This window comes from Curcuma longa, chromosome 16, assembly GCF_044706935.1.
Source record: "Curcuma longa cultivar G26 ecotype Majalengka, Jawa Barat chromosome 16, ITB_CL_G26_1.1, whole genome shotgun sequence".
Lineage (NCBI taxonomy): Eukaryota > Viridiplantae > Streptophyta > Magnoliopsida > Zingiberales > Zingiberaceae > Curcuma > Curcuma longa.
In genome coordinates, this window is record NC_133876.1 from 2456788 (window position 1) to 2470212 (window position 13425).

Genomic DNA, 13425 nt, shown 5'->3' on the forward strand with positions numbered 1-13425 from the left:
ATGATAAAATAACATGAGTTTTTCTACTTCATAGTTTTATCCACTTATCGTCGAACCCTGAGCTTGCGATTTTACCTTACGAAAGGCCCAGAACACCGAGCTCCGAGCTCACAACTTTACCTTATGACAAGCTTAAAATATCGAGCTCCGATTTCACAACTTTGCCTTATGATAGACCCGGAACATCGAGCTCTGAGCTTGCAATTTTGCCTTACGATAGGCTCGAAACACTAAGCCCCAAGCTCATGATTTTGCTTTGTGACATGTCTGGAACACTGAGCTCCGAGCTCACGACTTTACCTTATGATAGACCTAGAATACCAAACCTCGAGCTTGTGACTTTGCCTTACGATAGACCCGAAACACCAAGTCTCGAGCTCGCGACTTTATCTTATGACAGGTCTGAAACATCGAACTTCGAACTTATGACTTTGCCTTACGATAGGCCTGGAATACTGAGCTCTAGGCTCGCGACTTTGCTTTATGACATGTCTGAAACATTGAGCTTTAAACTCGCGACTTTGCCTTACGATAGGCCCAAAACACCGAGCCCCGAGCTCATGATTTTACCTTACAACACGCTCGGAATAGCGAGCCCCAAGCTCGCAATTTTACTTTATAATAGGTTTAAAACACCGAGCTTTGAACTCGCCACTTTACCTTATGATAGACCTGAAACATCGAGTTCTGATCTCGCGACTTTACCTTATGACAGGTCTAGAACACTGAATCCTGAGCTCGCAACTTTGTCTTATGACAAGTCTGAAACACCAACCCCCGAGCTCGTGACTTTGCCTTATGACAGGCCTAGAACACCCAACCCCGAGCTCACGACTTTGCCTTATGACAAGCCTGAAACACCGAGCTCAGGTCTTGTGACTTTGCCTTACGACATGCCTGAAACATTAAGCCCAGAGCTCAAACTTTACCTTACAATAGGCCTGGAACACTGAGCCTTGAGCTCACAACTTTGCTTTACGACAAGCCTGAAACATTGAGCCCCGAGCTCGCGACTTTGTTTTACGACAGATCTAGAACATCGAGCCCTGAGCTTTCGATTTTGCCTTACGATAAGCCTAGAGCACTGAACCTCGAGCTCAAGATCTTGTTGTGGCCACTTCATCTATATGTGGCAAAGCGATGACAGCTCATCAAGGTATCTTGACGATAACTCAACACAATCCAAACAGTCGGATTACGCCTCCTTCGACTAGAATAATTGGGAGTGGTAAAAATCTATTACCTCCACATGTCATGCAGGGTAAAGTCATAAAATCAGTTCATCCTTAAGATTAGAAAGTTCTAAGACCGTTTCACCTGGAGAATAAGAAAAATATTTCAGAATCTTTCTAAATTAAAATGAATATTTTAGAATATATCTTAAATGGATATCAACAACTCTATAAAAGAGGGCTCATACCCATGGGCATACGTACGCACATAAAATTTTTTCCAAGTCCTTAAACTATTTCCTCATGCAAAACTTTAACTTGAGCATCGGAATAACTTATTGGGGCCCACTTCCAGTGTCATTCTAACTCTTTCTTTGAGTATTTTTCAAGTTTCTTTATCTTTTCTAGTGGCTATCTTCGATGAGCATACACGTCAGCAGTTCGTTGGCCAGTGGCTTAATCATTCACAGTATTTTGACGAGAACAATATTAAATATGCTTTCAATAAATTACATATATTCTTAAATTCTTTTAAAAACATTTTAAATTAAATATTATATATGAATTTTCAATCATGATCACATAAATTATATGTACATGAATTGTACTTATGACTTCCCCATGAGTCATTATTTTCATAATTTATGTGTTTTGATGATATTTGGCCAAACTAGATGCATCAAAATACATATCTTGAATCAAATTTATCATCCTAGCACCTCACTTGATTTCTAAGGGGTTCAATACAAAATTATGATATGCCTATGTTTTTAGTGAGATGAGATTGAGGTATTGCCCTATCTACATGATCATATAAGTTTAAAATCATTATAAAACTATGTTTAATTAATAATGCACATATCAAAATATCTTGTAAGCATGTTCAATTAAGCTTCAAGAAGAGGATTTGTATATATGTTGGCAAGATTTAACTTTGATTCAACATAATTTAATATTATATTGCCTTTGCCTCATGATCCCTAATGAAATAATGTTTAACTTTATAAGTTTGGTTCTAGAATGATACATAAGATTTTTATTCGGTTAATTGTGCTAATGTTATCACACAAGACTTGAACATTTTTATAATATAATATAAACTTTTCTAGTGTGTGAATCATCCATAAAAATTATGTTAACACATCTTCCCATGGCCACATAACCCGTCGCGATAGATGATAGTGCAATAAAATGTTGCTTCTAACTACTACAACTTATAAGAGAGGAATCAAGAAATTGGCATTCTCCACTCATACTTTTTCTATCCAACTCACAATCCACATAGTCGGAGTTGAAGTGACCTACATGATATAGTAAATCAGTGTCCTGATATTAAAGACCCACAATAAGAGTTGCCTTGAGATACCACAAGATCCTCATAATGAAATAAGAATGTTTTGAAAAATAATATATAAGGATTGATCATGCATTAGAGTAACCCCTTGACCCTCGCAATAATATAACAATTTAACAAATTATTTTCTTGTACATGAACCTATCCAAATGAATCAATCGACTAGGATTGAGTTAACTACTTTCTAAACTTGTTGGCACACCCTAAGGCTCTCTAAAATTAAGATATATTTTTTTTTGGAACCAAATACAAGTTGGATCCAACTTGGTTTACAAATTATTTCTTGGGTATCCATTTTTTATATATTTCCTTAATTATATATAAGCATGTCTTGGTTTGACCTCTAGAAATCAAGAAAGAATATGTCTTCTTTTTTTTTGTTTGATTCATATCCATGTTCAATTTTGTTTAAGTTTAGTATTTAACTATTTATGATCATATCAAGGTATTTTAATGCTTGTGTGAATTTTCCTAGTCATTTTTAAATCATCTATTTGTGATCTATGCTTATAATTTTCATGCAAGTTAATTTTTAGAAACATGAGATTTGTCAATATGTGTCTCTAAATCCTTCACTTTATTTTTAAGATCTCTATTTCTATCTTTAGCTCTACAAAATGCATAGATAAAGAAGTAATGCTACAAGAGTTTGTCTACTAAGGGAGAGTTGACCCCATTGTTGCTTTTGTCTAAAGCTCCCCTTCATCATTGCTTAAACATTCGATTTTGTCTTCACTTATTGGATAAACTACGTTTGCCATCAATAGTAGATGGCATAAGACAAGTCTCTTCAATTTCTTGTAGGTATATAATCTTCTGATGACTCAAAAGATGAATCATCTCATGTCACCTTTAGTGTTTGTTTTTCATTCCTTTTTCTTCTTGTTTGTTGAGCTACAAGTACTCACTCTTGTAGTGTCCCTATTATATTTAAATAAGTTACATTAGATTTGGATTTACCTTTACCTTTTTGGCTTGATGCTTTTTTAAAATCTTGTAACATTCTTTCACATTCTACTTGTTGATGTGTTTGCTCTTTCTCATCATCTTCTTAACAAAATGTGTCATTTGCATGTGGAGTCTGCATACTCACTTTGAGCTTTTGCTCCAACTCTAGAGCCATACCCTTCTCTTTTGACTTAATGTTAACTTGTTCATGTAAATCCATCTAAGAGAATAGCTCATCTAATTTGACTATTTAAAGATCCCATGACACTTTGTATGCATCCAATATAGATGCCCTCAATGATGTGTGGGGAAAGAGGTTAAATGCATATCTTATGAGATCCCAGTTCTCATTGTGTTCATTGTTTGTATGTCAATCGTTGATGATCTTCGTGAACCATTCACATGTTTGGCTCATAATTTCTCCATTTTTCATTTGAAAATTTTGCACTTAATTTGCTATCAAATCTCTGTTAGAATGTCTAGAATCATTCATAGCTTCATGAAGATCATTAATTTTTCCCATAACTCTTTTGTGCTATTGAAGGAACCAACTCTATTGAGTTTCTTTGGTGAGAGCCCACATTGAAATGTGATCATAGCCATTGCCTTATCCTACTTCATTTCATTTCTCCATTTATTGAAATCAATTGGCTCTCCAAATTTGTTGGTGGGAGTCTCAAAGCCTTTCTTGACAATGATCCAATTCTCAAAATTTGTCATCAAAGAATATTCCATTCCACTTTTCAATTATGAAAATTTTACCACAAACGTATGCTAGTCATGTGGTGTTAAACTCCTCTTGCATCACCATTTAAATGATTGACATGAGCTCCCTTGGTGGTTAGTCCTTTAGGAGTAGTCGGACTCTAATACCACTTGTAGGATTGATGTAGTAGCTAAATAGGTGAATAACCATAAACTACAATTTCAATATTCAATCCAAGGGTATGGTTAGTTGTGTAGTAGAAATAAGAATGTAATAATATAAAGAAAAAAATAAATGCTAACAAGTCAACTTTATATGGTACAAAACTCCTATTTCTTCTCCACAACCTATGACTCATAAGATGAGTCAACCTATGAAATACACTATAATTTCTCCTTCAATAGGTGGAGAAATCTCTTATAATTCACTTCATAGAAATAAGAAAATGATAGGCATAAGAAAGAACTGAATCTAGAATGAAGCTTAAAGGTAAAGATCTTAAACTTAACCAAATAAAACAAGACTATAAAAACAAGATAAGAGAGCAATTAAATGATGAATATAAGCTCTTTCAGTAGTCTTCATGAACTCTCCTTATCCCTTATTTATGGCATCCAAGTTAGCTTCACTTCAAACTCTATGGGAAACCATGATTTTGCAACTATGTGTGTATATATATATATATATATATTCTTGGCCGCTATATATCATATATATATCTTGGGTTGCTTGCCTAGGTTCTCATCTAATTTTTTATTCCTAGGCAAAGTAATCTTATCATGAAATTTACTCCTAGAGTTATCATGAATTCTAACCGTAGTCTTATCATAATATTTGAAGTCATAATTATGTATAGGTAAACTAACATATGAATTACTAATATGTATGAAAGCTAAGAATTTAAATTTGAATCAAAATTCAAATTAGGAAAGAATACTTTCTCCTTTACCTTTAGAGCTCCCTCTTGACTTAAGCCTCCAACTTTTTTCCACTCCCTCTTTGGCTTCATTTCTTTTACCACCTATATCATATTTGGTGTGGTAATGACCTCTCTATTAAGACATGAAAGAAATTATATGGTTCTTCTTCATTATTTCTATTTTTCTACAACTTGGGTTAGTAGCAAAATCTAATTAACTAAGTTTAGGAGTTACCTTCTTTATCTCTCTCTTGATGAATGGAGACTTGTTCTTGTAGTGCCCTCTTTGATTGCATCCAAAGCACACAATATTCTTCTTGATCTTTGTTGGTGTTGGGAACACCACAACAAACTTATATTTTGATGTATGACTAAATCTAAAGTTAGTCTATTTGTGGTCTGCTGATTTTTTTGTCAAATTTGTAGGTGTAGATAACTTGACAAAAGATAATTGAAAACCAAGTAAAGACTAAGATCTAGTGAGACTAGGCAACGGAAGTCCTAGTTGAGAATCAGACAATAAAAAATCCTAGTGAAACTAGACAAAAGAAGTCCCAATTGGGAACCATGTGGTGGAAGTCTTAGTGGGACTAGATAAGGAAGACTTAGTTAGGAATTAGGTGAAGCAAGTCCAAGAGAGTCAACTAAGAGCTGAGGTATTAGCAATAAATCCAAGCAAGTCAGTTGGCAGCTGAGATCTTATTAATTAAGTCTAGATGAGTCAACTGAGAGCTGAACATCTAAGGTAACTAAGTTTACTCATAATACTACCATGTTACTCATTAAGTTTTATTGTGCAAGAAGTTATTTCGATAATTCCAAACGATCGAAAGAGAGTCCATTGGGGATAAGTCTCGATTGATAGAGTCAAAAGGTTCTAAGCAACTCGAGCGAGGAGAGTGGTGACCTCGACATCCGAGTGATCGGAGAAGGCTACTAGGTGATCGATGACGATGTGATCCAGTGATCCTAGGAGGGGGTCAAGATCAGAGTTTCACCATGCTTTAGGCATCTGGAAGGAGTATAGGTGATTAGAGACCTCAAAAAATGTTATTGATAGGATAAAGTTTGCAGTCAAGTAAGCAAGATCCAGGCAACATGAGTGGTTTGATTGAAATAGTGTCATGTCAGCATTGACTTCGGCTCTATAAAAGGAGGCTCGAGGCACCTATTCACATGGTAAAACTTTTGTTAAGTGCTCTTCTTGTTCTCCTATGTTGAAGTGTTGCATTTGCGAACTTCAAATTCAATCGACAAGTAACACAAATTTCCTTTCTATTTAGTTGGCATACATATTTTGTATTTAATTATACTTAATTTTTTTAGATTCTTTTTAAAGTATTTATCCACATTTAGAGAGTTTCTAGAAAAGAGAGATTTTAAATAAGAATTAATTTTTAATTTAATCTTACGTACTAGATTCTATTTAGCATTCTCTTGATCTTGCATGTTTATTATACTAAGTACTCTATTGATCCTTACATGCTAAGTCTATTCAAATAATTGTGTGATTTGTTGTATATTTTGTTTAATTAAGTTAGAGTTTGTTTTGCTTGTTCCAAGATAGTTTAATTCTTGTTGCATACTCTTGTTTTGGTTTAGAAATAATCAATATATCACCTCGTAAAATTGTAAACGATATTCACCCCTCCTAGTGTTAATTAGATCCTACAGTCTTTGCTTTAGTAGAGGTATTTAAAGATTTCTTTTATCCTTAAAAAATGATAAATCTCAATCAGTCTCATGGACTCAATCCCTGGGGGTGACCGGCCCGATCCCACGAAAGTTTCCTACCGACCACCAGGGTAAATCGGGAAGCGCATACGGCGGTCAATCCAGATGTCCAGCATCCTTTGATTGTGTTCCCCATTTGGAAGAAAATTCTTGCAAATACGCCGTAGCTGGGGATCAAACCGCGGGTTCCTGGGTCACAACCCGGATGTCCTACCGTTGCACCATTGCCCCAGGGACAACTTCTTTTATCCTTGAAAAGGTGAATGGTGCCTATCTCGACTAATCCAATGAAGAGGATCTAATATCCTCATTGACTTCTTCAATGAGTGAACCTTTATATTCTTTCTCTTCATATTATGAAGTTTTGGATTTTTTTTTAAATTCTCTTCACTTCCTCTTCAATTGTCTCGTAGACTTTCACTTCCTCTACCTTGGGTGATAATGCATGATCGTTTTCCAAAGATCTCATGTATCTTCACATTCCTTAATCTCATCCAAGATTCTATGGAGCGCCACTAAAATTAATGAATTGAAGATCTTCTTATTCCTTTACTTAATTTTAGTTTGTAGCCTTATCCAATCCATTCGCTTGATTTTTCTTCCATCCCATCTCTAGGCCTTTCATACCCCTAATGTATGACACAATTCCTTTCAAGATTCATCTAGAACTAATACTCTACCTTTTCCTTCCCAAATAAAAAATCCTCATGATAAAGTGGAATCTCAAAATCTATATGATCCATCATATTGTTTCTTGATTGGCTACCAAACCTTTCAAAGCTACATGACTCAAATACCACTTGTTAGGACCAATTTATGAGATGGTTGAGTAACTAGAAGGGGTGAATAGCGATTATACTTGCAATTAACAACTTTAACTGCTCTTGCTACCCATCTTTGCAAGGTCACTCAAGTTAGTGAAGCAGAAATGAAAACATAAAAGATACATACAAACGACAATCTTTAACACCAAGGCTTCTACTCTACGACTTATAACTCATCAACGAGTCACTCTCGAAAAGCCAATATCTTTCACATTCTTAGTCAACTAATAGAGGTGGAGATACCTCTTTTAACATGCAAAGTTTATAAGAAATACAATAGGATGGCTAAGGGAGTATAAGATACTTCTAATAGGATTTAACCAATTAGTATTTCACCAACTTCAAGCCTCCATTGCCATTTAAAACCTTCAGCACCTCTTCATTTTTCTCTTGTTGTTAATTGATTGTCATGATCAATCGACTAAAGCCACCCATCAATTAAGTTCTTTCTCTGATCTTGTTAACTCAAGTCTACCAATGGCTATATGAATTGATTGAATTCCATCATTAGTTGACTGCTCTATAGTATCTCTAAGGCTATCGACCATTGTAGTGCAATTTTATCAAATCAATGGCTCCTTCCTTCTTTCCTATTTCCTATTGTAGTATCAATCTATTGGATCCCAAGTTGACTAATTACAATTCAATTGACTGTCTAATCAACTTAGCTACAAATAGAAATATTATATTTGCTAGCTAATTACCTTGAGTTGACTCTTTAATTGACTCAACCCTCTAGTCAACTTGACTTAGTTCCAATTTTCTGGAACACAACTATGGCAATCCTAATGATCAAGTCTAGCAACTTTCATATATAGTTCATTAGAGTTTAACTTTTCCACTATGGTTGTCTCTTATTCAATTATTCATCTCTCAGATGCACAAAGCTCATGGTTTGCTCCACATGTAATTCTTCATGCTTCACTTATGTAGTGTGCATCCATTGACACTCGTCAATGTTGCTCTTAGTGCTCTCCATCTTATGGTCCCTTGGATGTCTCATTCCATCCTTCTTGAAACTCAATTAGACCCTAAGCCACCAAACTAGCACCTTGATAGCGCCAAGTCATGCACTTCCATCTTGTGATCCCTCAGTTATCTCATTCAACTTTCTTCAATCTCTACTAACCTCGAAGTCACTAGGCATGCCACCTTGGCTAGCTATGCCTAGTTGTCATCATATCACACTCAATTTGGTTGTCACAAATTCTCTAAGCTCCATATTTGTCTTGCAAGTCGTTACATGTTCAAACATATCATTATTTTTACGTGCGATATTCACCCCCTCTATCGCCTATTTCTTTTTTTTCTGCAGAAAAAGAAATAGGCGATAGAGGGGGTGAATATCGTATGTGAAAATAATTTTTTTCTTTTACAAAAATAAAAATAAAGACGTATCGGAAAAGCAAATCACAAAAACACAGATGGTTACTTGGTTCATAGTTCAAAGACTACTACTCCAAAGCCCATGATCCTTTGGATAATTTTCGATTAAGCAATACACTAAAATTCTTCTCTCCAAAAACTTTCGGAGAAAAAGAGAAGACATACAAAAGATAAAGAGTAGAGTAACAGACCATTATCTCCTTTAATATACTGCAAGGTAGTAAAGTATACCGACAACAAAGGATAGAGCTTTGTCGTGGTTGTCGGAAAGGCTCTTGGCATAGTAGCAACAACACTTGCATGAACTGAACAACGGCGAAGGATGAGTCGTTGAGAGAGTTGATTGCTGAGCCTCAGATTCCAAGGCTTCTTTTATAGGCTTCGTCTAGTCCATTGAACCCCATTCAGTCAATTGAACCCTTCAGGCAACTGAACCTTTATCTTTCCTCGTGTGCTCCGATTCAATTCAATCTATTCCATGAAATCCGTTGTTTGATCGATTGATCCTTCTGATTAGTCGACGGATCTTTAGAATTTCTTTTTTTACTAGATCCGATCTCATCTGATCTATACCTCCCAAATTTGTATGGTCGACTGAACCTCTATTTTCATTTGAGCTTAATTGCGATCTGATGTGTCCTTATTTAGTTGGATCAGTTAATTGAATTCTTTTGTTCAGTCGACCAAACCATTTGATTTTGAACAAGTTTATTTTTTCTGTAAATTAGCACAATATCTATATATAAACCTACAAAATAGAGTTAGGAACAGTTTATTCATGCATGATTTATTCTAACAGTTTTGACTATTTAATCTCGACTTAGAAATCTCTGTTAGTTTTTTTGGTCAGCTCAACGCCTAAGGTTGTCTCAACCAAAAAATATCCTCATTATCTTCTAATATGATAGAAGTAGTAATGCAAAATTTTGAGTGAAAATATTATTTCATTAAAGTTCGCTCATCTAAGACTTCTCATTATTTAAGGTTCACTCTTTTAGGATTTTTTACTTATCAAGTATTTGGTCACTCTTGATCTGTTTAGACTTTTCTCTAACTAGACATTTGATCATCCTTGATCTGGCTCCCTTAAATATATTGTTAAACAAATATCAAAATCTTAAAGGTCGATTACACTAACACGTCTAACTTAAATCATTTGCACACACACATTAAAACAGGGGCGGATGTATTAAAGGACCCGGGGGGGCCATGGCCCCCCAGCCCAAGTTGAACCTTTAATGTGTTTAGATTAAACCCTTAGGGTTACTGGTTAATAGGTTTTAGGGTTAATGGGTTGTTGATCTATTGGATCCTAAACCAACCCGATAAGCCGATAAGGAAACTTAGAAATCGCGAGTCTGCCTTCGTTGGGTCCCGATCGCGCCTCCGTCTTCTTCGTGTCTTCGTTGGGCGCGGCGGCAACAACTTCAGCTTGGATTGCCGGCGATCTGCAAGGTGGCTGAGGATGCCGGTGAGTGAAGGGTGGATTGGGCAGTGCCGGTAACAGGGTCAATTGGTGGCGGTAGTGGCGTGAAGGGCAGACCAGAAGAGTCGAAGAGAAGAAGTAAATCAGGTGAGTTTCAGCCGAATATGTAAGTTTGTACTTAGGTCCTTGATATGTATCTTTGGGCAATTCTTTTGTTCAAATGAGTATATCGTTTTCATTATATGGCCCCCCCAAATATGAAATCCTGGATCCGCCCCTACATTAAAACACAACCACTCCCAATACCATTTGCTCCACCCTTAACCACTTAAGATATGATTTACTGAAAGGTGATGGGTGAGGCGGATGAGCAAAAAGAGCTCATTAATCAGTGTGAAAATTTGAGTTCCCCTTGCTTTGATAATAAGTTATATATTTTCTTTTAAAATGCTTATATTTCACATTGCCCGATTGAAAATTTTTATAAGCATGATTTTAGGATGCATTCAACACCAACACTAGAAAGCTATATATATAAATATATATACTTTTTAAAAAAAAAAAATATGCGAAATAAATGAAGGCATAGTGTTTGGTCACACAAACAGGAATATTATATATAGTTTTAATAGATACAAAACTACATCAAGCAAACATTAATCTCGAAGGATCTTTCGGTACACATCCTAAATCTTCCAGCATACGCATTCGACCTAAATCTTCCAGCATATTAAAATTAAAACAACAGTATATGTGTTTGTTGAACTGCAATACATGAATATTAATTATATACCTATATATCCTTAGGAATATCCTTAGATTCTATAGTATTAACTTCTATAAAACATAATCTAATTAAAATTCTAAATAGTTATATATTATAATTCTAAATTGTCTGGCTTAGAACTCAAAGACGATAGTACATGACTATATATTAATAATTATAATTTCTAAATCAAGTTCAATAAAAGCTATGAGAAATTTGTCTGTTAAATCTTTAGGATTATTCTTGATGTCATATCATCCCTCTTATAATACCACATGTAATCGAGTGCTCCATGAACCTTACGTTCACAAAAATCTGTACACAGGTAGGGTCGGCACCACAACCCACCATGAAATTGATCTACATATGCATGTGAGTTTGGTGATATATCGTCGTCAATTAAACATATAACATGTGTTTGCGGACCATGCATGCAATTAGTCCATTAAGCTAGACACAAAAGTCTCTTTCAAAATTATAGTCACCACAATCCAGATTGAGTCATCCTCTCAATCACTGTCTTTTTTTTCGATTTAATTAGTCGAAAAGAAAATGATCCGAGCGTCGGCAACCATTAATAAAACCCTTTTACGTGGAAAGGTGGCCTCCCTAGCTCACCCTAACGCTTGCATTAGTTCCTATTAATTTTGGTGGTGAACAACCCAACTCCACAAATTAAGTATAAATCCAAAAAAGGTAGATGAATTTTGGCATACCACTAGCTTCACCAGTGATTTGAACTCACGTACGTTCAAAATGAAATTCAAATCATCATTTTATTTTATGGGAATATCATCTTTGTTTAATTCCTAACCACCACCTTACCCCAAGCAGGCTAACCCATGCATTATTGTACCAACGTAACTGTAACATTGTTTAGTTCCTATAAAATGCGTCCATGTGCTCATATCTGATTTCAGAGCGAAACGAATAGCTAGTGATTAAGTGGGTTGTAGCCATGTCTCCTTTGCAAAGCAACTCTCCCATTTCCTTCCTTGCTTCATTTGTAGTCGTAGCTCTGACTGCCACTGCTTGTGCAGCAGTCAGAAATGATCCCTATGGCTCATCCAAAGCCCTCCACTTCATCCGCACTTCCTGCACTGCCACAGACTACCCCAACCTCTGCTTCAGCTCGCTGTCAGGCTACGCCGGCACGATCCGGACGGACCCCATCCAGCTTGCACAGGCCGCTCTGTCGGTGAGCCTGACCGGCGCGCGTGCCACTGCCACCTCCATCGCCAAAACGCTCAAGAGCGGCGGCGTGGGGTCGAGGGAAGCCGGGGCCATTAACGACTGCGTGGACAACATCGGAGACTCGGTGGAGGAGCTCCGGAAGACCATCAAGGAAATGGGAGGGCTGAGGAAGAGCAAGAACTTTAAGCTTTGCATCAGTGATATGCAGACGTGGGTGAGCTCGGCGTTGACCGACGAGAACACCTGCATGGAGGAGTTTCCGAGCAGTAGCATGGCGCTGGCGGCGCGCAATAGCGTTAGGGACGAGATTGTGAAGGCGGCGCAGCTCACCAGCAATGCCTTGTCCCTCATCAATGGTCTTTCTGGTGTTTAGCTAATTAAGTTGGAAATTAATTAGTTATTCTAGTTAAAGAAATATTTTAACTGCATATAAGTTGATATATAAAGCTAAATGTATGTTGGACTCATCTGCGGTTGCTACTGTTGCTTCGACAGCGAAGTAAGTTCCAAGTACTCACTGTGTTTGGGTAAATGTACTTAATTTGTGTTGAAATATCTATATACATGCATGAATAGTATTCATTCATTAACTCTCTTTAAATATATTTCTAGAGTATATTTTTAAAATTAGAGTATATTTTTAAAATTTAATCATGAAAAAAATCTCTCTTTAAAAGTCTCTTTATATGCTTCTCCTGAAGAGTAAATAAATATGTTCGTGTACTTGATATTTCATAATCAATCCAGAGATTAAGAAAGAAGTATTATTGAGTTCTCCATTCTCTTACTCTCTATAAACATCATCATTTTCTTTCTCTCCAATAAAGTAGTATAGAGTAAGGTTGGTTGGAGTGCTGTTGACCAACTATGGAGCATCTTCTTTTCAATTTCCTCATCTCACAAATTAAAGAGAATTATAAGACATGGTGTCTAAGGATGAAACTCTTGTTTGTTTCTCAAGATGTATAGGAGATCATAGAGAAAGACAATAAGAAG

The 13425-nt window shown here is 36.1% G+C and overlaps 1 protein-coding gene across 1 annotated transcript; it reads left to right on the forward strand.

Annotated features, from left to right (window-relative positions):
- The first annotated feature begins 12144 nt into the window (after positions 1-12144).
- Positions 12145-13015, forward strand: LOC141847869 (21 kDa protein-like). Its single transcript, XM_074735957.1, has one exon. The coding sequence runs from the start codon at positions 12194-12196 to the stop codon at positions 12800-12802; it is 609 nt and encodes a 202-aa protein (XP_074592058.1). The 5' UTR covers positions 12145-12193; the 3' UTR covers positions 12803-13015.
- The last annotated feature ends 410 nt before the right edge of the window (positions 13016-13425 follow it).

Bases quoted from the DNA above. Each gene is read 5' to 3' on its own strand.
- LOC141847869 (XM_074735957.1), top strand. From the start codon at position 12,194: ATGTCTCCTTTGCAAAGCAACTCTCCCATTTCCTTCCTTGCTTCATTT.